We start from the raw sequence: 27,916 nt of genomic DNA on the forward strand, positions 1-27,916 counted from the left end.
TATATATATATATATATATATATATATATATATGTGTGTGTGTGTGTGTGTGTGTGTGTGTGTGTGTATTGCCTCTTATTCTCTATAAGCATCTCTTCTTTTCGAAAATAAACAGAGAAAATCCAAATGATTGGAGATGAGTATTTCCTTCTAACTCGCAAAGAAACGGGTTTTACGTTTCCAGTGAAATTGCGCAAACAGAAATCACAGCTCCGACCGAGTGCGCACATTGTTGTCAGTCTGATGAAAGTCAGACAAAAAAAAAAAAAAAAAAAAAAAAGGAGGAGGAGTTTAAACGGGACTGTTGTGAGTAGATCAGGAGGAGGAGGTCGGTCATTCAGTGGAAGAAGGGAGTGCTCGCTGACAGACCAGAGAAACAGGAGTCTGACTTTAGAGAGAAACGTGTGGAGGAATAAAAACCCTTTTAAAGGATCTTTATTTGATAACAGGAGCACTTTTTCTTTTTTTCTTTTTTGCCCACCTGATTGGATTATACTGGAGCGCTGATGCTGTCCCCGGACCATGAAAGAAACGCTAACCATGAAGTTTGCCTGGAAAACTAAAATGGTAAAAACAAAACAAAACAAAACAAGCAAAAAAAAAAAAAAACAACAAAAAAACCCCGGCTGCATTAGTTTTTCAGTCTGTGCTGTGTTATGTGCGGTTTAGAAAGCAGGGGGAGAGAGTTGGGTTAGGTTATAGAGTTGGTGGTTTAGGGGAGGAGGAAGAGGGGTGCATATGCTCGGGAAAGCTGTGGATAACGGGAGAAAGAAGAAAGAGGAGGAGGAAGAGAGTGAATATGTGGGGGTGAAGGGGGGGGGGGCATGGACAGCTGAACACTTTTGCTTTTATTGTGCTTTAAACCCAGTTTAACCCACGTAGAGCTGCTGCGTAAAGATGAGGCGCAGACTTTGGACAAAGCGACCTCTGATATAGCCTAAAATCCTCCACCCGTCTGCTGACGCCTGCGTAACGATGGATATGAAAACTTTTGTTTGGGGATCCACAGTGTGACAGAGACGGGGAACAATTGGCGCAGCCCCCAGGGGCCAAAGCAGGCTCTCTCCACCGGTCCCAGCTGCGTCCTGGAAAGAATAACATGCAGCAGATCAGCGCAGCAGATTCAACACAACTTTTGTTTTGTTGTGGGCATTGTTTCAAACCATCTGATAATGGCTGGATGGCTGGTTTTTGAGGAGAGCTGCTAATATGTGCCTCTCTGTAGCGTTTGTGTTTCTTCTGTGGAGAGATCCGATGATATATGTCCGGATTTTTCAAGTGAGGTTTCTCTGATTCGTTTATAAAACAGAAAATATCGTATCTGCATTATAACTCAGTTGGTGTGCTCGTTTAGTATAAATAGAGTTTTGCTGCGCCTTTGTTTTTGTCTCTGTTACAGCTAACAGCTAGAATGACTAAGATCAAATCTGACTCTTACTGCCTCAAAACAACCGTGAAAACATGTTTGTTGTTTTTTATCAACTATTGCATTTGCGTTGAATTTACTTAGAAGCTGATAAATCTTTGCATTAGAAATGTTAGTTGGAGGTTGTGCACCATCACTGATGCTCCTGTGTGAAACAACGACTGAAAATGATGAATGTAAAATATTTTTGGTCAGAATAACCTTCTGATATGAAATAAAGTGGTGTAAAAAAATTACACATACTAGAGGTTAAAGTACATGGTATTGTATTGAATTTTACACCTCATCCCATAGGGTTTGTTTCTGGTGCATGTTGCACACAGGACGATTATTTGTGGCGCACCACTGCTATGGTGTTTAAGTAATAATTGCTTTCTTTGTAAATAACCACCAACCTTGAGAACGATTTAAAAGTTTGCATCAAAGTGCTGGCACAGAGGGCATCTTCGAGTTGTTTTAAGAAGTCAATCTTCGCCACAAGTCAGAAGTTATTAGCTTCAACTTCTGACTTCAGCTTAATGATGTGATATCTTTTTACTTTCAAAATGCATTTTATGAGAACAGCAAGAACATCCCCTGAAGGAAGAATTACGATTTCAGGGTAGCAGCTGCTTGTTCAGCATCCAATATGGCTGCTGTGCACATAAAATGTAGCAATTGCTGCAGGTAGCAGCTATTTATTAGCACTTCCAGCGGTTTGTATCTCATTAAACCATGGACACACATAGTGCTGCATGGTACCTATTAATCAGCATGTTCTTTCAATGTTTGAGTATATAAAACAGAGAGAAATATCCATTTTTTTAATTTCCATTTTTATTGTTCGTCAACGCCGAAGCAGATAGCCAACCCGCTCGCTTCATGACTTTCAACTCGATGCTCAAGTCAAACTCAGACTCGAGCTCCAACTCCAAAGACAAATCAAACCCACCGTTACGCTGAATGAAGTCATCAGGAGAGTTAAGTCATAACTGTTCAACTCCTGGAGCTCGCCTCGCTGCTGTGTTTGATCACTTGCAGCCTCTGTAAACTCTATCTACATCGCCGCTGTTGTCGAATAACTTCACGTGCAAATGGAAATGTTTTTGGTTTCCGTTTGCATTCAAAACTCCACGAATGCTGCCTCAAAACGAGCCTTCAAACATGTCGCACCAAAACACACCTCCATCTGCAGCACATGAAAAAACAGACTGTGTGTTTGTGTGTGTGCGTGTGTGCGTGTGCAGGACTGTGAGCTCAGCGGAGCTAAGACCTCCCGCTATTGTTTTGGGAGTGTGTGGACTGCATGAGTCATCCACTGATGTATTTATCTGTCTCTGCGCCAGTCGGCCGGACAGCCAGAAGCGGGTCAGGGCGGTCGCTGGGAGGCGGGGTACATATTTCTGACCGTCAGACGTGATGCAGATTGTGTGTTTGCAAATCATTTGTACTCTTTCTCTTATCTTTTTTTTTTTGTGTGTGTGTGTGTGTGTCTGCTTTTTTACTTTCACATCCCCATGTTTCTGTTAAAACCCAAACACAGCCCAGTCATGGGCCTCCTAGGCCGACCATTGAGCCTGTTAATGGCAACATTGACCCTTGATCCCTTTTACCCGCGGGCCCTCTTGTTTGGGGAGTAGGAGTGGACTTTGAAACCGAGTTGTGTAATTGAGAGCGGGAAGGATCTTGGCTGGTGTTGTCTTTGTGTTCTTAAGGATTTCTCCAGAAAGTGCAGCGAGCCGATTGTTTATATCTGGCTAGTGCTTCTCCTTCGTAGCCAGCCCTGCCTTTGTTTTTGTCTCCGTATGCTGATGCCTCAGCAGATCTCTCTCCAAGCAGGAGTTTTGCATTATGACTCCGCTCTGCTCGCTCTGTTTGCTCGTGCACTCTCGTGTTTTGGAAGTAATTTACATGCAGATGCAAACATATCATCCTTTGGCGACAAGATCAGAGCAAATCTATTTAGTCTCAGCGCTCTTTTCTTACAAGCATGCTCCTTTGAGCTTCGCCAAACGGGCGTCGGCGAGGAGGAGAAGTGAGAATCTAGGTGTTTGTTCGGGAGAGTTTACTCGCTTAGCCTGTTATCGTCTTGTCTGTCTGAGCTCTCAGAGAGCAATCCAAGCCAGATTTCAACTCCAGAGACAGGCGGTGAAAGAGATGGATGTGGAATAAAAGAGGGAGTAAAGAGAAAGGGAGGGAGGCCTGGCAGGCTGCTGCGCCGGTGGGGGTTGGGGGGGGAGTGTGGTCCTTCTTTATGTTTTACTGCACTCCTCTCTCCCTACTTCGTTTCACTTTATGCTGTGGTTGTGTTTTTTTGTGTGTTTGTGTGTGTGTGCTCAACCTTCTGCTTCTTTTTCCTGCACCAGTCTCTAAAAACTCAATTTCTGTTTTTGTTGTTGTTGTTTTAAAGTAATCACATTGACATTTGTGCAAGTGAGGCTGCTGCTGCTGCTGCTTACTGGAAGCTGTTTTATCTCTTAATCCTCAACATGAGCTCGCTCCTCTCCTGCAAAGGTTCAGTAATATGTTTCCTCTTCTTTTCAGAGCTCGGTGCAGGATTGGGGGGAGGAAGTAGAGGAAGGAGCCGTCTACAATGTGACACTGAAGAGGGTTCAGATTCAACAGGCGGCCAACAAGGGAGCAAGATGGCTGGGGGTGAGTCTGACATGAGGGGCTGCATCTGGTCAAGCTTTTCCAGTGTTCGGGTCAAGTCTCGTCTTTCCCGGTTTTTAGCGGCCATTTTGTTCCCTCCTGCATTCATTTCGCACCCGAATCAGGTCGATTTTGTTTTGGTAATTATATATATATATATATATATATATATATATATATATATATATATATATATATAATATGAGAGCTTATGGCCCCTGACCAAAAGGAAACTTCATGTTTTATTGGAGTCTCAAAATCACATTTCCTGCTGTGCCATAACCTTGTACGTAACCAATGGATATCAGCTTCTCTTTCTCCGTACGTGAGCATTTTCCATGAATTGTGGAGAAAAAAGAGGCATGAAATTCCCTCTCTTATGTATGATTTAATTTAGTTGTGTAATATATCTTTCTGCTAAACCTTTTTCCCATTTGTTTTGGCTCCGGTCCCTGTTTGGGCCAGTCGACTCTTATGAAACACGACAGGTTACGACCTCTGATCAAGTCATAACGTCTCAAAGTGACCTTCTGATAACTCCTACACTGCAGCCATATAACCGCATTTCTTTACACTGGGCTATGACTAGATCATAAAAATATGACCTTATATAATCGGTTGTGAGCGCAGGCTCAAAACAAACCTTAAGCACGGCACATGAACTCCTAATGCTTTTCTTCCTTCCCGGCTTTCTGCTGCAAAAATGTAAAAACCCCCCGAGTTTTTTTTTTTTTTTTTTTTTTTTTTTTGTGAACTGCCATAAATGTGATTATATGCAGATGGTTTGTTGAAGCTATCTGTTGTTGAGTTTAAAACCAGAACGCCTCGACTGACCCTTTCTGTTCAAATCAGCCGTTTGTGGGCCGACAGACGCCGCTGTTATTGTTTTAACGTTTTAAGCCTGCTTAACTTAGGCAACACCTTTCAGCTGCTGCTGGATAAAAAACAGTTTCTCTCGACTTGGACTGTTTTGCTAGAGCATGTGATTTCCTGACTTTTCCAGCTGCTGGTAAAGCTGCTTGTTTCTCCGCACAGGGGGGGGAAACGCGTCCTACCAAATGCTGGTACGGAGGAAAAAACAGAGTATTAAACGCTTTTCCAGAGAATATGAGGCATTACGGTTTTCCTCTGCTATTATGCCCTGCATAATACGATGCTGTGGACTGTATTATTATGCAGCACAGAGGGGGACAAATTATAGGGCATTAGCTTGCTTTAGAAGTTTTCACAGAGTTTCTGCTTGACATAAATCAGAGTCTTGTATTTTGTCCCATTGGTGTTTTCTTTTCTTTCTTTTTTTTGTTGTATGGGGCATGTTGGGGAACTTGGTGGGTATAAGCTGAACAATAACACAAAAGCCCTGCGGCTATAAGGGCCTATCGATGTATTGACAGTGGCGTGAGGCACCGACTGTGCTACAGCTAATTAAAATAAAGTGGGGTGTTTTGATCAGCGCCAGCTACTGACCAGGGAAAGCAGGAGAAAATTCCAGCTGACACATCAGTACAACTCCCTGGACGGTATTGGTGGTCAGCGAAGGAGAGAGCAGCTTCTTAACGAGTTCAGTTGCGTTTACAGGATTTCAAGAGGGCAAGACCGTGTTTACTTTTCACGCACTCGCGATTCGGGACGTTTAAGACTCCGTGTGACCCAGCGGCGACTCAACTCGCGCATTTAGAAATCTTACTTGTTGCGTGTTTAGGCTCTTATCAGAAGGGAGTGGTGGGAGAAGTTTGCTCCGCCGCTGTCCTCCTCTGTGTCTGCAGGGCCGGTGGAGGAGGGGCTTCACTGTGATTAAAAGCAGATTGGGAGCGTTTCCTGCTGCAGCGCGCTGACTTCACCAAGGTCTCTCTCCTCTCTGTGCGCCCATGTGCCGCCCGCCCTCCCACCGTCTCTCCCTGCCCTGTTTTTTTTTTTTTTTTTTGCGCGATTCCCCCTTCGGACACAATAGTCGGACACATCTGGAGAAACCGGGATTAAAAATAGGTCACGGCTATCGCTGCTGTTTCCTCCTTATTCTTTGGTTATCAGAGATGGATTGGGTTGATTATTTTTTTCAATCTCGGACTGTAATTTATAACCTTGTGTCTTATTAACATGTCGTGTGCTTGTTATTTTTTCTGAGGCAGAAAAATATGTCATGGGTAAAACCAGGAAATACATGTTCCTATAGTACTAAATGTAGGCAGTGTCATTATTATCTGGGGCATTATAGTACAGAACATGCTAATAAATAAATAAAACATAAAAGTGTTGTGTAGCAGTAGTATTATAATAACTTGTGAGATCATGCAAGCCCTTTAAAGTGTTTAATTTTATCTTTGCATTTATTGGTTCAAAGATATAGGGATGGTTGTTCATCCCTTTGCTGGTTTTTATGACTATTTCAAAGTGTTTTGCTGCCATTTTGTGCGCATTTTAACCATGTTTAAGACATTTGTTTTCCTTTGTACTCCGGCATCTTCATATATAGCATAAAAATGATCATGAAAATGTCAAAATCAGAATTATAGATACATGTAACAGTTTGTTACATTTTTAGAATTTTTTATTGAACCCCGATTAAATTGTTCTTGGTTTTGATCCCTCTAGCCATGTCTACTTTCGAAATGTGGGACATGACCTCTGATTGAAGTCAAAATAACTCTATGAATTTACCTCCAGCTGGTGGATGTTTTTATTGGAGTCCTTTGACCTCATTTGCTTCTAGTCGACTATGAGAAAACTATTAAAAATCGCTTTACATCTGTGTGAAACATCCTCGTGGGGTAAAAAGTGATAAATGGTAAATAAATTACAAAGTAACCAAGGCAACAATGCAAAATAATAACAAGGGGGAGGGGGGGGGGGTAACTGCACTTGAATTTACTTCAGCATATATATTTTTTCTTCAATTTCTTTTGCATAATTTATTTAATTTTGCAGTTTTTGTAATTTTAATAATCTATCTTAAGATAAATAATTGCATGTTTTATTAAGATGTGCATTCATTTCTGTCACTTCCTTCTTCGCTTTTTTTTCTTTCATTATGTTTATTTATTTATTTCCTTTTCATATTTAATTATTTATTTCCTTTTCATATCCCGGGTTTAGCTTTTTCACATCGGTACCCATATTTGACTTTGAAGTCGGATTTGGTGAAAAATCTCCAACTTTCCAACTCAAAAGTTCAGGAGATATTCTCCTCAAATTTTTGGTCTTTAAGCAGATAAAATTAGAAATCTAAAATGTTCACAAAAACTATTGGTGTAAAAGTTACAAATTCAGATTTTTCAAAGTTTTCACCAGGTCCATTCCAATGTGCGACACACTATATGAAAAAAAAAGAGCCTTCCTCAAGTACGTAGCGAAAAGCGGCGACTACAAAACTCCACAACGCAGACAGTGGAATGTTAAAAAGAAATGCAAAAAATAAATAAATGGGAGGAGAAAACACAAGAAGGAAATGACGCACAAATAAAGGGTTCAAATACTGAAAGAAAAACTATCATGGAAACACTTTTATGGTGAAGATATAGACTATTTGTTGGAGTTTACCTGCAGAAAATAGTAAATTACTCAACCTAAAGTAAAATCTTCTGATATACTTGTTCCATCTGAGAGCGACCAAAAGAAGAAGCGGGTCGCAGGTGTTTGAGTGTGTCCTGCTGCAGCAGTCTGAAGGTGTTTGCTCGTGTTTAGGCGGAGGGCGATCGCCTGCCTCCCGGCCACACGGTCAGCCAGCTGGAAACCTGCAAAATCCGCAGCATCCGAGCCGGGACTCTGGAGCGCCTGGTGGAGACGCTGCTGACGGCTTTCGGAGACAACGACCTCACCTACACCTCCATCTTCCTCTCCACCTACAGAGCCTTTGCCAGCACCCAGACTGTACTGCAGCTGCTGCTGGACAGGTATAGGCCGGATAAGTTTTTTTTTTTGTTTTCTTCATTTTTTAAATCTACATAAAAAAATAAAAAAAAGAAGAACATGATATATGTGATTGTGAACGGCTGCAAGTTTATTAAATTGATTTTTTTTTTTTTTAATCTCTGGCAGGTATGGGAGTGTGGAAGAAAATGATCAGGAAGGCACTGAAAGCAGTGAAGCCATTAGAAAGTGAGACTCGGTTTCAATACGTCACAGTCGCTTCCGGCTGAGCTCCTGTTGGCATCAGTGATTAATTACACGTGTCCGTCTCTGTGCACCGACAGCGCCCTGGCTTCTATCCTGCGTGCCTGGCTGGACCAGTGTCCCGAGGACTTCCAGGAGCCTCCGGACTACCCCTGCCTCCAAAGGCTGATGGAGTACCTGCGCAAAGCTCTGCCAGGTTCGGAGGCGCTCCGACGTGCCGAGGGTCTGCTGGAGCAGCTGCAGGGTCAGGCCAACATGGACGAAACAGACGGTATCTGTGTTTTTTTGTTTTTTTTCTCCAATTATGTTTAATTTCCTCTCTGTTTTTCGTCAGTTTATTTGGAGACTAATAATTTATTTATTCTTTTTGGTCTGTTTTTAGTTGGTTTCCAGGGAAACAGCTCCTTCTGCCTCGGGGAGGAAGAGGAGGTGGAAATCGAGGTCCAGGAGGACTTCCTGTCGTTTGAGGCCGACCTGGTGGCCGAGCAGCTGACCTACATGGACGCGGTAAGAGGAGGGAGAGGAAATGGAAACATTGCACATCTCTACCGTGCTTTTCCTCTGAAAAAATCCCTCCGGTTTCAGTCTTCGTCAGAGGAGGCCCCTGGATGTTTTCTGAACGCCATATTCAGAAATATTTTTAATGTGATGAGCCCACAAGAAAACTTTGGAATTTCATACATTTGCTTAAAATCAAATACTTTGTAAAAAAAAAAAAAAAGATTAATGTATCCTAGTAAAGTCAGAGAAGCTCATCTTATTAAGTAGATCTGAAAAATCTTCGTTACCATTTATGAAACCAGATGATGAAAATTTCTCGTGTGTTGCCAAAGTGAATTGAAAAGCCTCACAGAAACTTATCTCGTTCGGATATTTTAAGAAAATACTTTTTCATTTTTTAGAAAATAAGAAATGTGTGGATACTTTTTTCTCTTTATATATATATATATATATATATATATATATATATATATATATATATGTATGTATGTATGTATGTATGTATGTATGTATAAAGTGAAATCTTTGCTCGGCTTTCAGTTTTGGCCTCTTTTCATGTACTTTACTTTCCCGCCGATTCTTTGATACCTTACTTCGACAAGTAAAAGTAATTGAGTAAAAACTTTAAGACTTGACAAAAAGAAAGGAACAACAAAGGGAAACGTTAGAAACTTTTTCAAATATCCATATAATCTCAATCTGCACAAGTTGTAGAAGCAAAAGTTGAGCTGTTAGAGCACCAAACATCCATTAGCACCACATACGCCGGCTAATTTGAGAAATTACTCAAGCTACTTGAGCTTGTATGAAAATCCAGCTACTTCTGCGCTGGACTCACAGCTCCTCCGGCCATACTCAGCAGCGGTTTCTGTATCTTTTCCCTCCAGCTGTTGTTCAAGAAGGTCGTCCCGCACCACTGCCTGGGCTCCATCTGGTCCCAGAGGGACAAGAAGGACAACAAGCACAGCGCTCCCACCATCCGCGCAACCATCACCCAGTTCAACGCCATTGCCGCCTGCGTGGTGAACACGGTGCTGAAGCACAGACAGCTCAGGTCGCACGTCAGGGCGAGGGTCATCCAGCGCTGGATAGACATCGCCCAGGTCGGGAAAAGTCCCACAAGCATCCCAGATTACGGACGGAAAGTTGCGAGCCACGTTGTGACCGTTTGTTTGGTTTCTCGGCGCAGGAGTGCAGGATACGCAAGAACTTCTCATCCCTGAGAGCGATTGTGTCGGCGCTGCAGTCCAACCCCTTGTACAGACTGAAAAGACTGTGGGCCTGTGTTCACAAGTAAGCATTCAGCCTCTCCAGTGTGCATAATAATCTGTTTTAAACAAGTCGGACTTTTGGCAGAATTTCCTGGAAGCAAGTTGCTTCGGGTTTTTTTGGGGGTTGTTTTTTTTTTGCACTTGTAGTTCAGGACCTGTTTCTGATCCCGTTTGCTGAAATAAGCTTGTGTTTTGATGCAGAGACAGCATGCAGACATTTGAGGAGCTCTCAGACATTTTCTCTGACCACAACAACTACCTGACCAGCAGAGAGCTGCTCATGAGGGTAAGTGGGATCTAGATCGCCTCCCACCGTCCCAGCTAAATCCCAAAATTCATTCCTATTTAACTAGCGTCAAACTTCAAGTGAAACCCTTTATTTATTTATTTGTTTATTTATTTTTGTTTTTCGTTCATTCACAGGAAGGTACTTCAAAGTTTGCCAGTCTGGAGAGCTGCGCCAAAGATCACCAAAAGCGCACCCACAAGAGACTGCAGCTGCAGAAGGAAATGGTGAGAGAATCCCCGGTGAAGTTCAGAAACGACAACCAGGCAGATGGACTTCTTTCTTTTTTTTCTTTTTTCCTTTCTTTTTCAAAAGCGGCTGACACGAAAAGAAAAACGCAAACAAACACATTCCTCCTGAGCAGTGTAGTGAAATGAGAATTCTTGCCTCTCCAGGATGCTGAAGCCGCATGTTTTGTTTATCCAACGCGCTGTGTGCTGCTGGACGCACATTAAGTCGAGGCTGTAATTTACAGGCCTGCCTCGCCATCTGTCAACAGCTGAGTGTAAATTAAAGCTGCAAGCAGCAAAATCTAAAACTTCCATCAGCATCAGGGGGAGAGAGCTAAGAGAGAAGGGCTTGGTGGCTAACACACCGTTACAGAAGCCACAACATTGCTCTCTGTCTGATCACTTTCTACACATTAACTGACAATTTGTCAAATCTGAGAGGCTTTTGTTTTCTCTCTCAAATATTAGAAATACACGTAACCAATATTATAAGATCAAATGCAATATCTTATTTACTATTAAAGTGACCTAAAAAATAAAAAAAAATGTTTCTCCACAGGGCGCGATGCAAGGGACAATACCGTACTTGGGGACATTTCTGACTGATCTGACCATGCTGGACACGGCCCTGCCAGACATTGTGGAGGTAAATAATATATATATTTTTTAAATAGCACCAGCAGGTTTAGTCCCTCGTCTGTTTGCTGTGAGTGAACAGAACCTTGCAGATGTGATGTTGATGCCCGTGTTGCCGCCGTCCCAGTCGGCGCGCTCCACCTGAGCGGTCGCCGGTGTGTGACGCCCCCAGGGTCTGACCGTACGCTCTCTTTGTGTCTTTGTATCCACAGAGGGGCCTGATCAACTTTGAGAAGAGACGCAGGGTGAGGAATCCTCCTATTTATTGGCTGACAAGAAGGATCCAAATAGCTTTTCTGGTGTGAGGTTTTTTTTTTTGCCTTTGGTGACCGTCCTTCTGTCCTTCCGCCTCTGCAGGAGTTTGAGGTGATCGCCCAGATCAAGCTGCTCCAGTCGGCCTGCAACAGCTACTGCCTGACTGCAGACCCGGCCTTCCTCCGCTGGTTTAAGAACCAACCTCAACTCAGTGAGGAGGAGAGGTACTGCTGCTTTTCCCTCATTGTATCTCGTCTCCTAAATGTGTCAACAATCACATTAGTGCGTGAGCCACGGTCTGTTGGATCAGTCGTTCGTGCTCAAAAGCACACGATGAGCTTCTTTCTCCCTCTTTTCTACCATTCCTTCACTCCCCACAGATCTACCGTGTTGATTTTGTCTTTTGTTTCTCCTCGCTGCCTCGCGGCTTATTAAAGTTTTATGATGCTCAGGGTTTATTGCTCTGTCTTGCAGCTACGCCTTGTCTTGTGAGATCGAAGGGCTCGGCGACGGCAGCCCGACTTTACCCAAACCTCGAAAGAGCATGGTGAAGAGAATCAGCCTGTGAGTTCACTCACAAAACAGATGAACAATAGAAGATCTGATTGGGGAAGTGGGGGGGAGTTGCAGTCACAATCTAAGCATATCTTTCTTTTACTAACATATAACTCCCATTCCTCCGCTGGGCAGATTGTTTCTTGGGCCAGACAGCAGCACAGCCAGTTCACCAGTCAGAGAGACGCCGCGCTCGCCTCCTGCTGGCAGCTCGGGAGAGAGCATGGACTCGGTCAGCGTGTCGTCCAACGACTCCAGCAGTCCGTCTGACAACGAGGGGCTCGCCAGTCCGACTCACAACAACGCCGACTCCAGTCAAAACAAGGTGAGTTACGACCGAAATGGTTGTCAGGGCTAGAACAAAATAGAAATGTCCGTTACTGACCCACCGCGGGGAAATGACAAAGTGCAAGTGGAAGAGTGAATATTCACACAACATAAAAGATAAGAATGAGATGCAGAGTAAATTTAAAGCATGATAATCAAACTGTACAGTTAAAAAAAAAATCTTACTCAGATTAAGATAAATATGCAAAGGAGTGGTGTAGTTCAAAGAACAAACAAGATGTGAATGTTTTGTGCATAAAAAGCAGACTATTTACAAGAAGTGGGGAAAAACCCTGCTAACAATAATATACTACAAATAACACGCTGTTTTACATTTAAAGTAAAAAGCTGGTGGAACACATTGCTGAGCCAGATTTCACGATTCTACGGTTACTGGAAGGAGGGAAAGGGAAAGGAAAGACAGTTTAACTTTCTAACGAGTTAAACCTGTTTTTACTTTTTAAAACTTGCCAAAAGTATCGCTTTGTTTCAGCTGTATTCAGCTGCTGCCTCAAATGACTAACATTCGTACACGACCACGTCTGACTCTCCTCCCAGCTCTCAGAGTCGTCGTCCTGCACCTCGCTCCACTCCATGGACACCAACTCGTCGACCGCCAGCGGGTCCATGACGCCCGCCTCGCCCTCGCTGCCCGGGCGCCCCGGCACCCACAGGCGGTGCATCTCCCTCACGCCCATGTGCCCCTGCTCCCCGAGCCAGACCCCGGCGTACAACACCCAAGCCCAGGACGCGTGCATCGTCAGAGTCAGCCTGGAGCACGGCAACGGCAATCTGTACAAGAGCATACTGGTGGGCAAAAAAACCCAGCAGGATTTGTGCTTTTCGAAAGAATAACAGCTTTGGCATTTTGAGGCAATCTGCGACGAAGCAGGCAAAATCCTGATGTGTCTGTTGTCATTGTACAATAGCTGACCAGTCAGGACAAGACCCCGGCTGTGATAACCAGAGCCATGGCGAAGCACAACCTGGAGGTGGAGCCAGAGGAAGGATTTGAGCTGGTGCAGGTCATCTCTGAGGAGAAAGGTAAAAACATGGCTGTCAAAAGTGTCATTTAAAGGCAAACAGATTCACACACACACACACACACACACACAAAAACAAAGATTTCAACTTGAGTGACATTTTATATTCTCCGCTGATTATTTGACCTTGATCTCGTTTAGAAATGCATCACTGACAGCTTCTTAACACTAAGTGTTTGTCTTCTCTTTAACGTCTCTCAGAGCTGGTGATTCCTGACAACGCCAACGTCTTCTACGCCATGAACACCTCAGCCAACTTCGACTTCCTGCTGCGCGCTCGAGGCTCGGCCGGTCGACCCGTGCAGCTGAGGAGCCGCTGCAGCTCCACTCTTCCTCGCGCTCAGCATCGCTCCAGCCTCTCGGTCAGACTCAGCAAAGTCACGCTGTGACCCCCCCCCCCATCCCCTCCCTGGACCTCTGCCCTACGCTAATCCAGGCCACTTTGGATGGTCGCAGTGGGAGGATTCATTAATAAACTAAGAGTTCTGAGTTACTTAACATGGACCAGATGCATTTCAGTGAGCTCTCCTGTTTTCAGACTCTTCCCATTTGGGTCTCATCACAAACTCTGCCATCATCACCTTGTCAGCCTTAATGTGCAACTGTGCAACAGCGACCCCAAGTGGCCTCCGACAGATTTTTTTTTGCACAGGGGGGGGGGGGGGGCAGCAGCCGAACTCCTCGACCTCCAACAGTATTGTGAAAACGACTTAGATGAAGCTTTAATGTCCTTTGAACGGAAATGAAACAGCAAGTTTCTGGTGTTCAGTCCTGTTTGACTTTGTTAATAATGACTGAATGGACCTTCAACAGTGTTTCTGAACCTTATTAGTTGACTGAAAGAAACTTGACGTCAGTATTTTTCCCCAGTCGGGCGTCTTGAACAGCCCTCGTCTGGCTTGTGCACAGTGTGCACAGTGTATGTGTGTACATAATATATACGTGTGTGTATATGTTTGTGTGTCTGCGTTCACCCTCCCACGCCCCAGCTCTTCCCTCATATTGTGAACTGTGTGACGAATGCCGTGTCGGTGCATTCTGATTGGTTCCTGTACTTGGTTTTATCAAGTCATTGGCAAATACTGAAAAGGCCTTACATGCCCTGTCTTCAGGGTGAAAGAGGTGCAATTAGTGCTGCTTTCTGATGCAGATTTATCTTTTCGAATGAAACAAACAAACAAAAAAAAAGGAATAAAATGCGCGAGGACCGAAAATGAATTTGGCATCCTGCTGAAAGAGAAAGCAGATAAATGTCTCAGACTGATGCCAGTTGACAGATGTCAGTGTTATGTGAATCTGAAGGATGAATGAACCACTCTGTAAGTGGTTTTTCTCCCTCTTTACTAAATGAGTTCATGGTTTTGTTCTATTTTTTTTTTTTTATGTTTTTGTATTTTTATTTTTTTTCATTCAGAATTGTATTCACTAATGTGAGGGTAACAAGAGATCTTCAACACGAGTGTTAATGAACTCAAATTTGTTATAAAAGACCATCTGTGCCAGATTTTACTTTGACTAATTCAGAAGGACACTTTATTTTATTATCCATCTGTGTCATAAAAAAAAAAAACTCTTCCCATCGGCAGAGCCAGGCCAGTTTTCCCTTCGGACTAAATCAGATCAGCATCGGCAGGCGCCTACAGGGTCGCGGTCATAATGCGACGCTGACCAGTCTGACCGGTTATACTCCAGCAGCGCACAGTTGGGACTTGTGTCGCCGTGCCAGGCTTTTTCATGCAACACTTCACTTGGAGATGTTTTCCCAAAACCCATCCTCATTTCCTGTTCTCCACTGCCAAAGATTCTTATTCTACACGAATAAATAAATTATTGTCATTATTATCAAACTTGTCTGTTTGACTTTTGATTTCGAGATTAGTATATTAGTATATTCTATATCTGAGCACATTGCAGCATGTCCATCGTCTTGTGATGCCCGGCGCTCTCGCTCCCGTTTGGAATAATAATAAAGCGCCGTTCTGCAGGATGAGCCACGGATATTTATTGGAGTGGAGGACATTTCTGCTGACTTGACTGCAGCAGTCAGGGCCTCTTTCCTGAATCTGTGTTTGCTCAGATCAACTTTGTAAAGCCTGTTGTATAAATCTAGCAGTGCAGCAAATGTTACAGTATTGACAGAAAACTGTAGACCAGCTAATTACTGGCTCACTTTTGTGATTGTGGTTATTCTTTTAACAGTGCTTTCCTGTTTTCTTCTACTTTTTTTCTGGTTTTTGTTTCCAAAGCGTTAGGTATATTTTAGCTGAGCAGACTATCATTTTCTTGACTTCTGAATCTCTCCAATCCACTATTAAGTCAAAGTATGTTGTTCTTCTGAACAAAGTCTGAACTGACCCGTCTGCAGGTACAAAACTTTCTACCTTCATCCTGTTTGACACCTGTTTGTTTCAAACCTGTTAATTTTTGGAACAAAATGATTCACTGTTTGGAATCCGCTCTTATAATTTAGCCAAAAATATTGATTCAGTTACAGAGAGCAGCATGCATTGTCGACTGTTGAGTTTTTATTTCTCCTATTAGCAATTTGTTTTCCATATTTCTACCAAAAACAGTGACTGATCTGATTTGTGATGTTGCTGCTATTCATTTGAACCCAACTGTTTGCATATGTTAATCTGAACATAGATCACAACATCTGGATAAAAAAAAAAAAACCTTGGAGTCCATTGTGGCACATTAGGTGGTGCTGGTGCAGCAGAAGAGGGATGCCTGAGATGAGGCCGTGGGCTAGCATCAGTCAAGCAGCCGTCGGCATCGCTGACACACCGTAAATATGATTTGTCGGTCGGGGCGGATATTTATTACTGGCATTTGGCAGAAGCTGCTCTGTCCTTGAATGTTCGCCGAGTGAATCCAAGCAGAAACGTCAACCCGCAGCAGAAAACAGCCAACAGGAATAAACTCAAGATCAGGGGAATACGGCATAAATCTGTGAAAAGGCACCACTGCAGGAAGGATATTGAAAAACCTCGCTTGCATACTAAAACGGAGAGGTTTCTCCCGTCTCTGCATCATTTACTAGTTAGATTTAAACACGGTAAGGCTTCATCGAATCCTCTGCACTTTAAATGCCAATTCGGCGCACATCAGTTTCTCCCTGAACGCAAAACCAGCATTTAGACAGATAACTGCTGCGATCTGTGAATGGCAGCGAGCTGATCATCTCTGTCACAGGTCAATGGAACATGGATGATAATCTGTCTTTTCTTGCGCCTTCTGTCAGCCACGTGCAGCAGAACCTTCTACCGGCAGCTGCCAGACTGCTTCGTACCGACTCCCCCATCGTTGTGGCTTGGCACCGTTCAGCAAGAAGGCGCGTCCGTGTCAAAGGGTTGCAGATTTGTTTTTGTCTGCAGCGGGTCAGCCTGCACTCGCTGTGCCTTGTACGAGGGGGGACAGCCCGCTGCAGCTGCGCTTCGTCTGAGCAGAAGAAGGAGAGTGGCTGGAGCTGACCCTCCATCTGTCTCCGTTTCCCACAGCTCCCACCGTGGCAGCAGACAGAGGGGAGGCCGGGACACACCGCAGTCCTTGTTACTGGCTTAAATAAAAAAAAAAAAACCTAATTTGAACCTTCTCCTTTGTTCAACACAGCAGCTAAAAGGCCAACAAGTGACCAAACAGCGCATCCAAGAAGTGTAAATAAAGACCCATTTACTTATCAGACAATTATTCATTCAAGTCATTATGGGATATTCCTCATTAAACCATGGGAGGCATTTATTCCAAGAATGCCAGAAAAGCCTAAAGACTAAGAAAACATTCTTTTAAACAAAAATAGGAAAAAAAAGACAGAAATGCATCTTCTGTCACGCTCCAGTGCACAGTCTTGATGAAACAAGGAGAACAAAACAGCTATTAACTTCTGGGTACGTTTTATTGACTCATTCTTTTCAACTCTTGGAGAAAAACAAAATCTTTTCAACCTAAAAAAAAAAATAAAATTGTCAGTATAATAAAGAATTGGAGCATTTACATGAGCATCTGCAGTTTGTAAGAAAAGAAGCCGTTTACATAAAGCTCCTGTGTCATGATGTTTGATCAGCTCACATGGTTTAGTAAAGATTCAAACTCAAACACGGATGCAAACTTAGAACACATTAGATCACATAAATAAGAGAAAAAAAAAACAATTCAACTTTGAACCTTTCCCTCTGAAGCATATGAAGACAGAAAACATCAGCAACAGAAACGCAGGATGACATTTTGGTTCAGAAACTGATGAAGAACCCTGGAAATTGCTGCATTGCATCTCTCAGCTAAAACAACAACAACAACAAAAAAACATAAGGGTAAACAGTGGTGTATTCTTAGCTTCAGTGTGTTTCAGTATGATTTAAAACTTTGGTAGTTTGCAGCCTGGGGCCAAAATAAAGAAAAATAAAGCTAAGTGGGGGGAAAATATTACTTTTTCTTCCCAAACCAAGCTCAAAATATCACATAAAAAAAGTTTTGTAATATAAAAAATGGAAAGGATCTGCAAAAAGAATACAGATTGTAAGAAAACAAAGACTTGTAAAGATGTAGAGCTTCTATAATTGTGCACAAATATTAGAGTTTACAGATCATTAAAAAGACCGAAGAAAGAGGGGAAACCCCTGAAAACATCTTTTAGCTTGATATTGTGCAAAAAGGTAGTGCTTCACAATAATAAAAAAAAATTACTGTATTTAGATCCTGCATCCCTCTGTATTTACAGTGGGGATTATTGTTTTTTTTTTTATCAACATGTTTATTTATAAAGAATGTTTTATTCACTGTATGATGGTAGAAATGCATCTCAGCAGTATCAATATTAAAAAGATGTTTACAGGCCCGTTTAGTGTCAACGCTGACCTTCCTGTCGCAGAACAACGTGCAAACGTGAGCTGGTGTGAGAGAAAAGACGAACAAAAAGGAATAACTTTAATGTTTCACTTAAAGAGATTCTGAATGCCTTTCTTCTAGCCAATCCCACTCTAGCCAATCCCACTCCCCCATCAGGATCTACACGAAGTTGCTAAGAAGAAAAGATGGAGGTCAAAGTTTCACCAATCTTTGCTGCGAAGAGTACCTTCGTTTTCGGAGCAAAGTTTGGTTTATTACTTGGTTTACAATAAAAAAAAAAAAAGAAAAGATGACATGAAATCACCTGTAGAAATATTCAGCTTATTAAAATGAGAAAGAATGAGTTTGGAACGCTCCCATCCAAACGTCAAAAACAAGTTTACCTGAGGAAAACATTGAGTGCAGTGAAGACTAAATCAAAGACTCAAGAGTACAAACTTAAATCCGTACAGATGTCCCTTTCCCACCCGAAAATATTCAGACCACAGTTCACGCATAAGACAGGAGACGTCCTCCAATGCAGTGCAGTCCAATGCCACGACAAACAACGACTATAGAATAAACCAAAAGTAATCCGAGTCTATATTTATTAAGGTTTGCACTTGATTCTAGAGGTGTGTTAATAGATTAAACAAAAATCCCATGATTACTTGATCTAAAATCCGATATGGAGTCTCATTTAAAATTTCTGTTAAAAAAGGGAAAAAAAGAAAATCCCCATTTTTAGCATGAAGACTTTTAGAACAAAAGTGTTTCCCATGCTTCAATGCTATTCTGCCAACTTTAGTTAACAGATTAAAGTTTTACACACGGAGACACACACGCACGCACGCACACACACACACACACACACACACACACACACACACACACACACACACACACACACACAAGGTATACGTAGACTAGAAAATCTCCATGGTTTCTTAGCGGGTATCTTTGAACATCATCAAATGCCATCGTTCTGTGGACTGTGTCCATGTTATTGCACAGAATAGAGATACATTATCTGCCCTGTTAAAACATGATCAGTACAATTTAGGTTTCTGCTAAGTGAAACCGTCTAAACGTCGTCTTCCACACTTAAACATATCTGATTATAAAGATTTTGTGCCTCGTTGGTCCGTGGGCTACATCGAGGCCTACGATAGAAGTGCGGGACACTGTAGTCCAGCAGGCCATGATGGACAGTCAAGGAGACATTATTTCCGTCTTCCACACAAGGCAGCGCTTTAAGTGCCAGAGGAAGAAGAAAATGACATGATGATGTTCTCGTGACGGTCAGGCGTGCTGAGCTGCCAATTCTTGTCCAATGAAACGCCGAAGGCGATCCAGATACTGAACGTACAACTCAATGTCATTGTGTCCGGCGCCCTCCACCCAGAGGGGCTCCACGGCCTTCGGGCAGCGCTCGTACAGGGCCAGGCCGTGAGAAAAGTCGATCACCTCGTCCTCCGTCCCGTGGATGATGAGAACCGGAGACGTGATTTTAGAGACTTTTTCGATGCTGAAAAGGGAAGACGGAGAGTTTAGTTACGCGTCACTGAAGTACGGTTAATTTTCACCGATTGTTCTCGTGCTAAGAGCTAGCAGGTCACAGTGCAGAAAACACTCTTCAGTGTGGAGGTTAAACATGTTGAGACATTTGTATGTCACTCAGGGTTAAAGCGACAGCAAGACTTTCAGCTGAAAACAGGAAAGCTGAGCAGAAAAGATCTTGTTTTATCCTCGTCAGCTTCCTGCCCCGTCAAGGAACTTGACAGATTTGGGAGCTTTTTTTTTTTTTTTTTTTTCAGATTTGAGGTAAAGATCAACATTTTAACAGGACATGCAAATAAAGACTGTTTTTGTACTGTTAGCTATGCTAAATACGCTAAGAAAAGCATAGTAAAATGAAAGCTGGTAAAAGATGCTAAAGACAATTTAAATATGAACTAATTTTGTTTTTATTTTCAAGGAATGTCAAGTAATATTGTTTAAAAAAAAATCCCTTGTTTTTTTTAAAGTGACAGTTCACTCACAGATACTATTAAAGTCACAAATAATTACTATAAGAAATATAGTAATCAGCAATATGTTTTTTAAAGTTTTATGGGACAACTGAAAATCCCACTTTCATAACCAGCAATGTGTTGACGTACAAAACCCATGATGCAGCAGCACAAATATGTATCCGATCTAGCAGAAAAAAATGCAAATCGAAGTTGACATGACTGGTTTTACTGGTTCAGTCTTTCATCTCAATAATGTTTGGCCTGATAGTATTTGAGAAGTCGCCTCAGCATGCTTCTTTCCTGGTGACTTCTGATAACTGGGGTGTTTTCCGAGAAAAAAATAACTTTTAGTGAAGCAACAGTTAGTTGTATGAAATTCAATCAAACATGGAAAACTGCAGGGGTAAAAGAGTGCGACTCATATACGTCAAGGACTAAGATGGAGGTCTGCCGCATGCATTTCCTCTCTCTCACAACCCGCTTTCCTGTCTGACAACCGTCAAAGGCCACTAGAGCCAACAAAAACCTAAATGTAATTAAAAAAAAGAAAAAAACTCCGTCTGTACTAGACTATTTTACTGCTTTGAATGTATGCAAATGCGCAATGCTGATTACGTACACCACACCACACCACATTAGCTTGCTGAGGCTTAAACTTCATTCAACGTGGGCAAATCCCTCATTCTGCAGTGCCATCATGAGATCCTATAAGGAATTCTCAGTAGCTCTGAAAATAAATGTTTAGTTTTATGGTTCAGGGGAAGATTATAAAAGCCTCTCAGAAGTCTAAAGTGTTTCTTCAAACTGGAAGCAATGGAATCAGGAAATCCAACGCCACAGGCAGAGCAGCTGGTAAATCCAGGTCTGCTGGGCCAAAAAAATAAAATATGCAGAGGATTATGAGAATGGTTGCAGATCACCTGTGAAGACCTGCGAGAACATCTTGCTGCAGAAGGTGTTTCAGTACCTCATTCTACAATACAGCACATAAACATCTGCTAGGCAAGGTGATGAAGCCCTTTCTGCCCTCACGCTCCAAACGCAGTCACCTGTTGTACGCAGGAGCTCATTTAGACGAGCCAGATTCTCCTTGGAACAAATTGTTTCTCACCCACCTATTGAATCTAACACTGAGGTGTGAATTATCACTGGGATTCTCCCGCTCCATATTCACTGGCCACGCTTTGAACACCCTCAAGAGATAGATACGCACAATATATCCGCAATAAGGTCGGTATTGGGCCGATATCATCAACCAATGTTTACTTCCATCTTGCTACCTTTTGCATTTCAGTAGGGGAAAGGAGGTTGTTCATGTGCATTTGTCTGGTCAGTTGACAGCGATGTTTATTTTGATGCCGTTAAAAAGGTAGGTGTAGAATACACATTTATAAATATTAGCCATAGTAGCAACATTAATATTGTGCATCAATACTGGCCCAGATTTTTATTTCGGTGCATCCCTAGAAGGAGACGTGTAGCACTGAGCAGAGGGTGAGGAAGACTTACTTGGGGAAAACATCGAAGCAGTAGGTTTTCTTTGTGTCAGGAAAGGCAACTCTCATCCCAGACGTTAAAGGTGAGTGAAGAATGACGGCGGCACACTCGTACCGCGAAGCCAAGTCCACAGTGGGAACCGTCCCGATGCTCTGTCCGTACAGGATAATGTTCTCTGGGATTATGCAGTAGCTGCATAAAATGAATAGAGAAAGACTTGTTAGCAAAAGGAGTGTCAAGATGGAGAGCAGCACAAATAAAATACAGCCACTTAATAATAAAAATCCCTTCTTTTTTTTTTAGTTTATTTCAGTAAAAAAAAATTGTCAAAACACTGAATTCACCTTTTTTTTTTTCTAAACCCATTAATCTTAATAACAGAAGGGTACAAAATCATATCTGCGCTTTGCAGACGAACAGGCATTTTGAATTCATGCCACATTGTGAGGCACCTGCACCAAAGTTTTCCAGGTAGATCTGGTATCAGTACAGAAAGTTTGTTTGGTTGAACATTTATGCCCTGCATTTAATTGACCTTCACGAAGCTGAACGATACTGATGTTACCAAAGGTTCTGTTGCAACTTTTGTAGACAAAACCGTTACTTTGTTCTGCATTATGTAATCTCTCCAGATAAACGGTGCATCAAAACACAAACGTTTCCACCAATCTCTGTTTTCCCCTCCCAAGCACAACTTTTGCCATTATAAGCCCCATCTTCTCAAGTTGATGTGAAAAAATTGTACCTACAGTCATGTGGAAAACTGAGGACAATAGAAAAGGTTCAGGTCTTCCACAATAGATGTTCAAAGAACAATATCTAATCTTTTTTTAAATCAGTGTCAGGAAAAAAAAAGGATTCAATTACATTTTAACAACAGAAAACAGAAAAAATATACTTTACTTTATGAACGCAAAATAAAAATGTAGATTCTCACTGGGGAAAGAGTTAGGACACCACATCCCCTAGTTAGGACATAACTTAAGTGAGAAGCTTCTTATAACCTATGACCTCTGACCTGAGTCTGAGGAAAGCTTCCACCATCCCTCAGTTTCAGCTGCGATACATTTTGGGGGTTTCTGGGAGGTAAATCCCATTTCAACTCACCTCCAGCGTCTCAAGGAAATGAAGAGCTTGGCGTTGGCCAGTCCCAGAAGCCTCTTATATTCAGTTAAATAAATATTTTTATTATAGAAGCATCTTTTTTAACTATATTGTCATTTTTATTGTTATTTTTTATGCAAGCTTGTGCAATGTAATTTAGTTCAGCATCAAGGTGGCGCTGAGTGACAGTAAAGTGAATCTTGAATTTAGTTGAATTTTTGTGCACAAATTAACTTCGTGGATTTTAAACAATCCAGTGGATTTAGTTATATCCACTGTTTTTATTATTAACATGGAGTAGATAGTTTATGAAACTGTAGATTGTTGAGTCTTTATTTTGAAAAGATACAATAAACAACAGAAGTGGTTACTTTTACTCAATTAACAATTAAAAAAACTGGAAAATCGATCAATATTAAATTTTCATTCCATTAAAATTGAAGATGACCTAATTTGTGGTCTGTAGATGGGGGCCAGAAAAACTTTTTAAATGAATATCAGGGCTTAGAAAACAGGAAGAAATAAGTGAGAAATGCTCAAATAGATTTCTTTCTTTAAATGTTTCCTACTTTTTCTTTTTTTTTTTTTTAATTCAATTTATACAAATTTCTAGCGCTTTAATGAACCCTAAAGAAATTAAAATGCAGTTCTGTGAGTCCTGGATGGTTCTAGAACATACCGCGTACGCAGAGCATGCCAGGCAGCGTCTATGTCCGCGTACAGGTCCTTCTCGGTGGGCTTGCCGGTGCTGACTCCATAACCTGAGTAGTCGTAGGAGAAGATGTTGCAGCCGATACGGCTGCCGAGGCCGATGTAGAAGCTGCTCATCTGGCCAAGGTCGACCGCGTTGCCATGGGAGAAGAGGACGGTAAATCTGAGGAGAGGCAGATTCAAAGGAAATGTTGGTAGATGTACTTAAGATTCCTGGCACGTCGTTATGGTAAGAAATGTCAGTGTAGATTCTGACCGATAAGATTTCAGCTAATAGCCGAGAACAAGAATTTTGTTGCAAATAAATAATAAAAACCGCTCTAATGCAAACGGGTTTTCTAGTTTTTGCCACAACGCAATAAAAACATGTCGCTCTCCTTACTGATATGCATCAAATATATACTTTTCTGTATTTCTGCTCGCACAAACCCAGATGGCTATGACCTCTGAAAATTTATTCTTTAACTGATTTTAGAAGTTAATCAGCAACTGCATACATTAGCAGGGTTGGTCCCTCAATGAATCTAAATTATGTTCCTGTCTCATAACAAACTGTTTAATGTTTAAACCAGCGTCATAAAGCCGTGTACAGATTTCTGCACACGGCGTCAACGACGCAGACCTGTGACGACTTTGTCTCCGACTTACTGGAAACTTACATCACCGAGGGCAACGCTGCTTATTTATGATTGCAACCATAAAAAAAATAAAATAAACAAGAGAAACCAAAACTTTAACTTTTTTTAAAGAGTCAGAAGGAAGGAATAAAGTTTAGACTTTTAGGGAAAAGGAGTGCTAGTTGACAGCGATCAATTAGAAAAACCACAAATGAGGACATTTCTGAGTCAGTTAACAGGAAGAAGGGGAGGACGATAACCTGAATCAAATATTTTTGCAAATTTCAGTTTCTGATAAATAAATAAAAAGTCATATCTTATACTTAACCTTTGCAAAAACAAAGATCAGGAATCATTCTCTCTGATTGGTGCATCTCTACGTTAATATCAACAGCATGAACTCCAGGGCTCAAGAACCGGCCACCAGCAACATTTATTCTTCGTTTCCGCTGAGCAGCACGGATCGGCACGGTTCTGTTAATTATTTTAAGGTCCAGGATGTTCAGGAGAAAGTTTTTCAATCTAAGCACCTGTGTTGTCAGACTAAGACATATGTGACACAGTAAGCATGTCTCAGGCTTGTCGCTTGTTTCTGTCCCACCATAAATGGACGAAGTTGTGCGACTCCAGTAGATCCACCCTAAGCATGCCGTATTATTGTGCTATGGACATATGTTTTCTACGCTCCTTCACCCTGACGTACCTTCCTTGGGGTGAGGGGTGGGGATTTATGTTTTCGCATCCACCTGAATAATATGTAGTTGCGACCCTGCCTACCCTACATATTTGGTACACGTCACACTCCGTGACGTGGAGTGTCATGGAGGACTCCATTTGAGGACTGGACTTAAAATTAAAGAGAGAAGAAATCTCAAATCTGGAACATCACAATCTCAAAAAAAAAAAAAGTCGAGACCGTTTCGAGCTTCTCACCTGGCATTCCCTGCGACGCGAATGTACATGCAGCCGACTCGGTTTCCTCTGCTGGAGCGAGTGAAGAACACTTCCACCTCGTCGAGATCTCGCTGATTGTACTGAAACTCTGCTCGGTCCGTCAGGTGAAGCTTCCACTTCCCCTCCACGCCGCCGGCTCCTCCGGAGACCGAAGCGCCGCTCCTCGACCGCAGGCTCGACGTCCCGGACGCGCCCAGTGCCGGGGGGTCCGCTTCAGGGTCTGGAAGAAAGGCGTATGTGGGCTCCGGAGGCAAGAAGGCCAGCTTGGATGCGATGCGGCTCGGACATGGTGGGCAGCAGAACAGGCAGCAGAGCTCTTTGAAAGAGAGGCCATTCATCCTTCACTGCGGTGCAGGAAGACAAGAGGGTCACTGTACCAGCGAATATACATCAGCTCCATGCTAACACAACAAGAGGCTCATGACAATGTCATGCGTGAGCCACTTTACTTTGCCTGGAGGTGACAGTAATGAACATTTTTGCATCTCTGGCAAGTTTCTCAACATATGATCAAGTCCACGATAATATATTAGAAGATCGCGGTGCAAAATGCGAATTGTTGTTTTGAACTTCTATGAAGATGAATATGGGACCAATTTAAGCATTTGCCAACTATGCAGATGAGTCGATGTCAGCAACTAAAAACAAAAAAGATAAAAGGGGCTCTAGATATTGAGGGTTTTGCTCTATGATGACTAAAAATGTGTATTTTTTTTCAGATTAACTAGGAAGATTATTTTGTTTTGTACAAACATTACAATAACATAGGATTCACAGCACTGTGCAAAGGTTTTTTTTTTGAGTCGTTCACTAGAACTGGTCAATATTCAGTTTGACGTGCCCTGACCGATGACCAGTCTGTGAGAATTTCCATCTATCCAGTGAACGCACCACACAGAAGCTCTACTCTTTATTGCAACACTCTTTGTTGGGGACAGAGTTACTGAGGAAAGACTGCTCAAAGTTAACAATTTGCAATATCGAAAAGGAAGCACAAAAAGGCGTAAGAAGCTTTTGAAAATAAAATTTCGCTTGTGACGACATGTTTTTTTGTTTTTTTAAGGACAACGCGTAGGATAAATGGAGTACAGCATTATTATCTTTGTTTTCAAGCATTTGTTAAACATGGTGACAAAAACTGCTCTCGATTGAATTCTCAATTAAAGCCAACTCCTCTGGATAAAAATCTAGAACGACATATTGTGAAACTTGTGTTTATTTCCCTCTTTTACATTACATGTCTTAATGTAGCAAAACTGGCTAAAATTGGTGTTTACATGTCAAAAAGTTTGGAAGCAAAATTTTGAAACATCTCTTGCTTTAACTTGTTCCTTATTTCATGAGAGCCTACTTTTTAAAAAAACTGGTCCTTTTTAAGTGGTTTAACTCTAGAGCAATAATTCCTTTGTCTTTTCTAAAATGTTATTTAATTCATCTCTTTTGTCACAAATTTCCAATCTAGCCAGACAGCTGTTGTAAATAGACTACTGGGCTAAAGCATGATTGAGCTCTTTTGTGGTTTTCTGCATATCCAATTTTGAAATTGCAAGCACCAACTGCACAGTCTGCTGTCATCGTCAGTGAGATAATAATTAATACATCAGGCAACCAGGAAAAACTGCTCTAATTCACATTATGCTGAGCAGGAAAGCTGACGTACCTGTTGAGTTGAAGAGCTCAGCGTATGAAATATAAACTTTCCTTAGACAAACGAGAATAAATAAATAAATAAATGATCTTCCTCTTCAGTTTCCAACACAGGGTGTAGTTTAGGTCCTCTACCAGCAGAAACAGAAAAAAGTCGTGGAGCCGAGCAGCTGACGGGGAAGTACTATTTACAAACTATAGGCAGGTTTTTCCTGGAAGAGACTGAAGTCCGGGGTCCAGCCATTTTGTAAAGTTAGACTCTATTTACCTTTTCAAATAGCAAACCCGTGGGCTTCATGGGCCAAAATCCTCGTTTTTTTTTTGTTCGCTTGATTACAAACCCATTGGTTGTGTTTTAACCTAGTACAAAAACCCCCCAATGTAAACGCTTCTAGAAAACAACCAAACGCGCAGACAGCTGCACCCCACCGAAGAAGGAAAAGAGGGAGCGCTATATCAGGTTAAACGGCAGCGAGTCCGATTATCATCTCACAGAGAAGCTGTTTGTCTGCGCACCCGCTAACCGAGGCTTAAGCTAGCAACTCGGAGATATAAACACTCCGTAAAAAACAAACAGCTCACATGAAGACTGCCGTAACAAACCGTCTGAAATGACTTAAACGTCCTACATGGGTCCCATGTGAGCTTTGCTGGTGTCTCAGCTAACTACACCGGCAGCGTCTTGTCCTTTAAAATAATCCCAGTAAGAGCGGTGTTTTCCTTCGTCTTTGCTATTTCACCGCATCCGGAAGCGTAGTTGACCGGATATGACGCGAAACTTTTTTGTGTGTGACGGAAGCTCCCGGAGTTAGTTTGACAAACCCCACGTCAGTTTATTTGCATATTTGCTATAAATAGAGATAAGTCGCACAAGAACCAAGTGTTAACGAAACAAAAATATCAATAACTGGTTCAAGCTAGTATGTAGTGTTACAACCAGAACTGGGTAGTAACTTACACTTACTTATGCTTTTAGGAATAGTTTTATTACACCGTATTATTTACTTTTACTTGAGTAATAAAAGTAAAGTTAAAGTAAAAGTGTATTTTATTTGAGTGCAGTAGTGAGCATTATCACTACTGTTGGGTAAAATTTCTGTCTCAAGTAACTTAATTAAAAATAATAATAAATTGCGCCAAGTGATTTCCACCAAACATTTGGTGGAAACAAAAATGCAACAAACACAGACACTGTTTATGTTTGTGAGACTTTTTGTTTGTAAACAGGCTTGATTGAATGTTCTATTCTGATAACCTGTATTGCCTAAATATAGAT

The 27,916-nt window shown here is 41.9% G+C and overlaps 2 protein-coding genes across 4 annotated transcripts in view; one reads left to right on the top strand and one right to left on the bottom strand.

Moving 5' to 3' along the window:
• The window catches only part of rgl1 (ral guanine nucleotide dissociation stimulator-like 1), a 26,572-nt gene extending 11,454 nt beyond the window's left edge, over positions 1-15,118 (top strand). The window contains exons 1-18 of one of the 2 annotated variants that reach the window (XM_008407089.2): positions 331-567; positions 3,950-4,060; positions 7,739-7,947; positions 8,093-8,152; positions 8,248-8,438; positions 8,550-8,674; positions 9,556-9,771; positions 9,858-9,961; positions 10,141-10,225; positions 10,363-10,452; positions 11,015-11,101; positions 11,304-11,336; positions 11,449-11,570; positions 11,821-11,910; positions 12,037-12,226; positions 12,787-13,038; positions 13,158-13,272; positions 13,473-15,118. In XM_008407089.2, coding sequence (XP_008405311.1) covers positions 523-567; positions 3,950-4,060; positions 7,739-7,947; positions 8,093-8,152; positions 8,248-8,438; positions 8,550-8,674; positions 9,556-9,771; positions 9,858-9,961; positions 10,141-10,225; positions 10,363-10,452; positions 11,015-11,101; positions 11,304-11,336; positions 11,449-11,570; positions 11,821-11,910; positions 12,037-12,226; positions 12,787-13,038; positions 13,158-13,272; positions 13,473-13,660 — 2,313 coding nt within the window. In that variant the 5' untranslated portion in view covers positions 331-522 and the 3' untranslated portion in view covers positions 13,661-15,118. Of the gene's footprint in view, positions 1-330; positions 568-3,949; positions 4,061-7,738; positions 7,948-8,092; positions 8,153-8,247; positions 8,439-8,549; positions 8,675-9,555; positions 9,772-9,857; positions 9,962-10,140; positions 10,226-10,362; positions 10,453-11,014; positions 11,102-11,303; positions 11,337-11,448; positions 11,571-11,820; positions 11,911-12,036; positions 12,227-12,786; positions 13,039-13,157; positions 13,273-13,472 lie in introns of those variants that run through there. The other variant, XM_008407088.2, reaches the window with a different exon arrangement.
• Positions 15,119-17,147: 2,029 nt separating this feature from the next.
• Positions 17,148-27,412, bottom strand: abhd17ab (abhydrolase domain containing 17A, depalmitoylase b). Of its 2 annotated transcripts, XM_008407087.1 has the most exons (6): positions 26,909-27,412; positions 26,654-26,694; positions 24,973-25,337; positions 23,391-23,585; positions 21,620-21,799; positions 17,148-19,623 (listed from the first exon to the last, which is right to left on the bottom strand). In XM_008407087.1, the coding sequence occupies exons 3-6, from the start codon at positions 25,329-25,331 to the stop codon at positions 19,398-19,400; spliced, it is 960 nt and encodes a 319-aa protein (XP_008405309.1). In that variant the 5' UTR covers positions 25,332-25,337; positions 26,654-26,694; positions 26,909-27,412; the 3' UTR covers positions 17,148-19,397. The 2 variants fall into 2 exon arrangements, with proteins under 2 accessions (XP_008405309.1, XP_008405308.1); XM_008407086.1 differs by having other exon boundaries at positions 26,654-27,412.
• Between the last annotated feature and the right edge of the window lie 504 nt (positions 27,413-27,916).

Source organism: Poecilia reticulata, linkage group LG4, assembly GCF_000633615.1.
Source record: "Poecilia reticulata strain Guanapo linkage group LG4, Guppy_female_1.0+MT, whole genome shotgun sequence".
NCBI classification, from domain to species: Eukaryota; Metazoa; Chordata; class Actinopteri; order Cyprinodontiformes; family Poeciliidae; genus Poecilia; species Poecilia reticulata.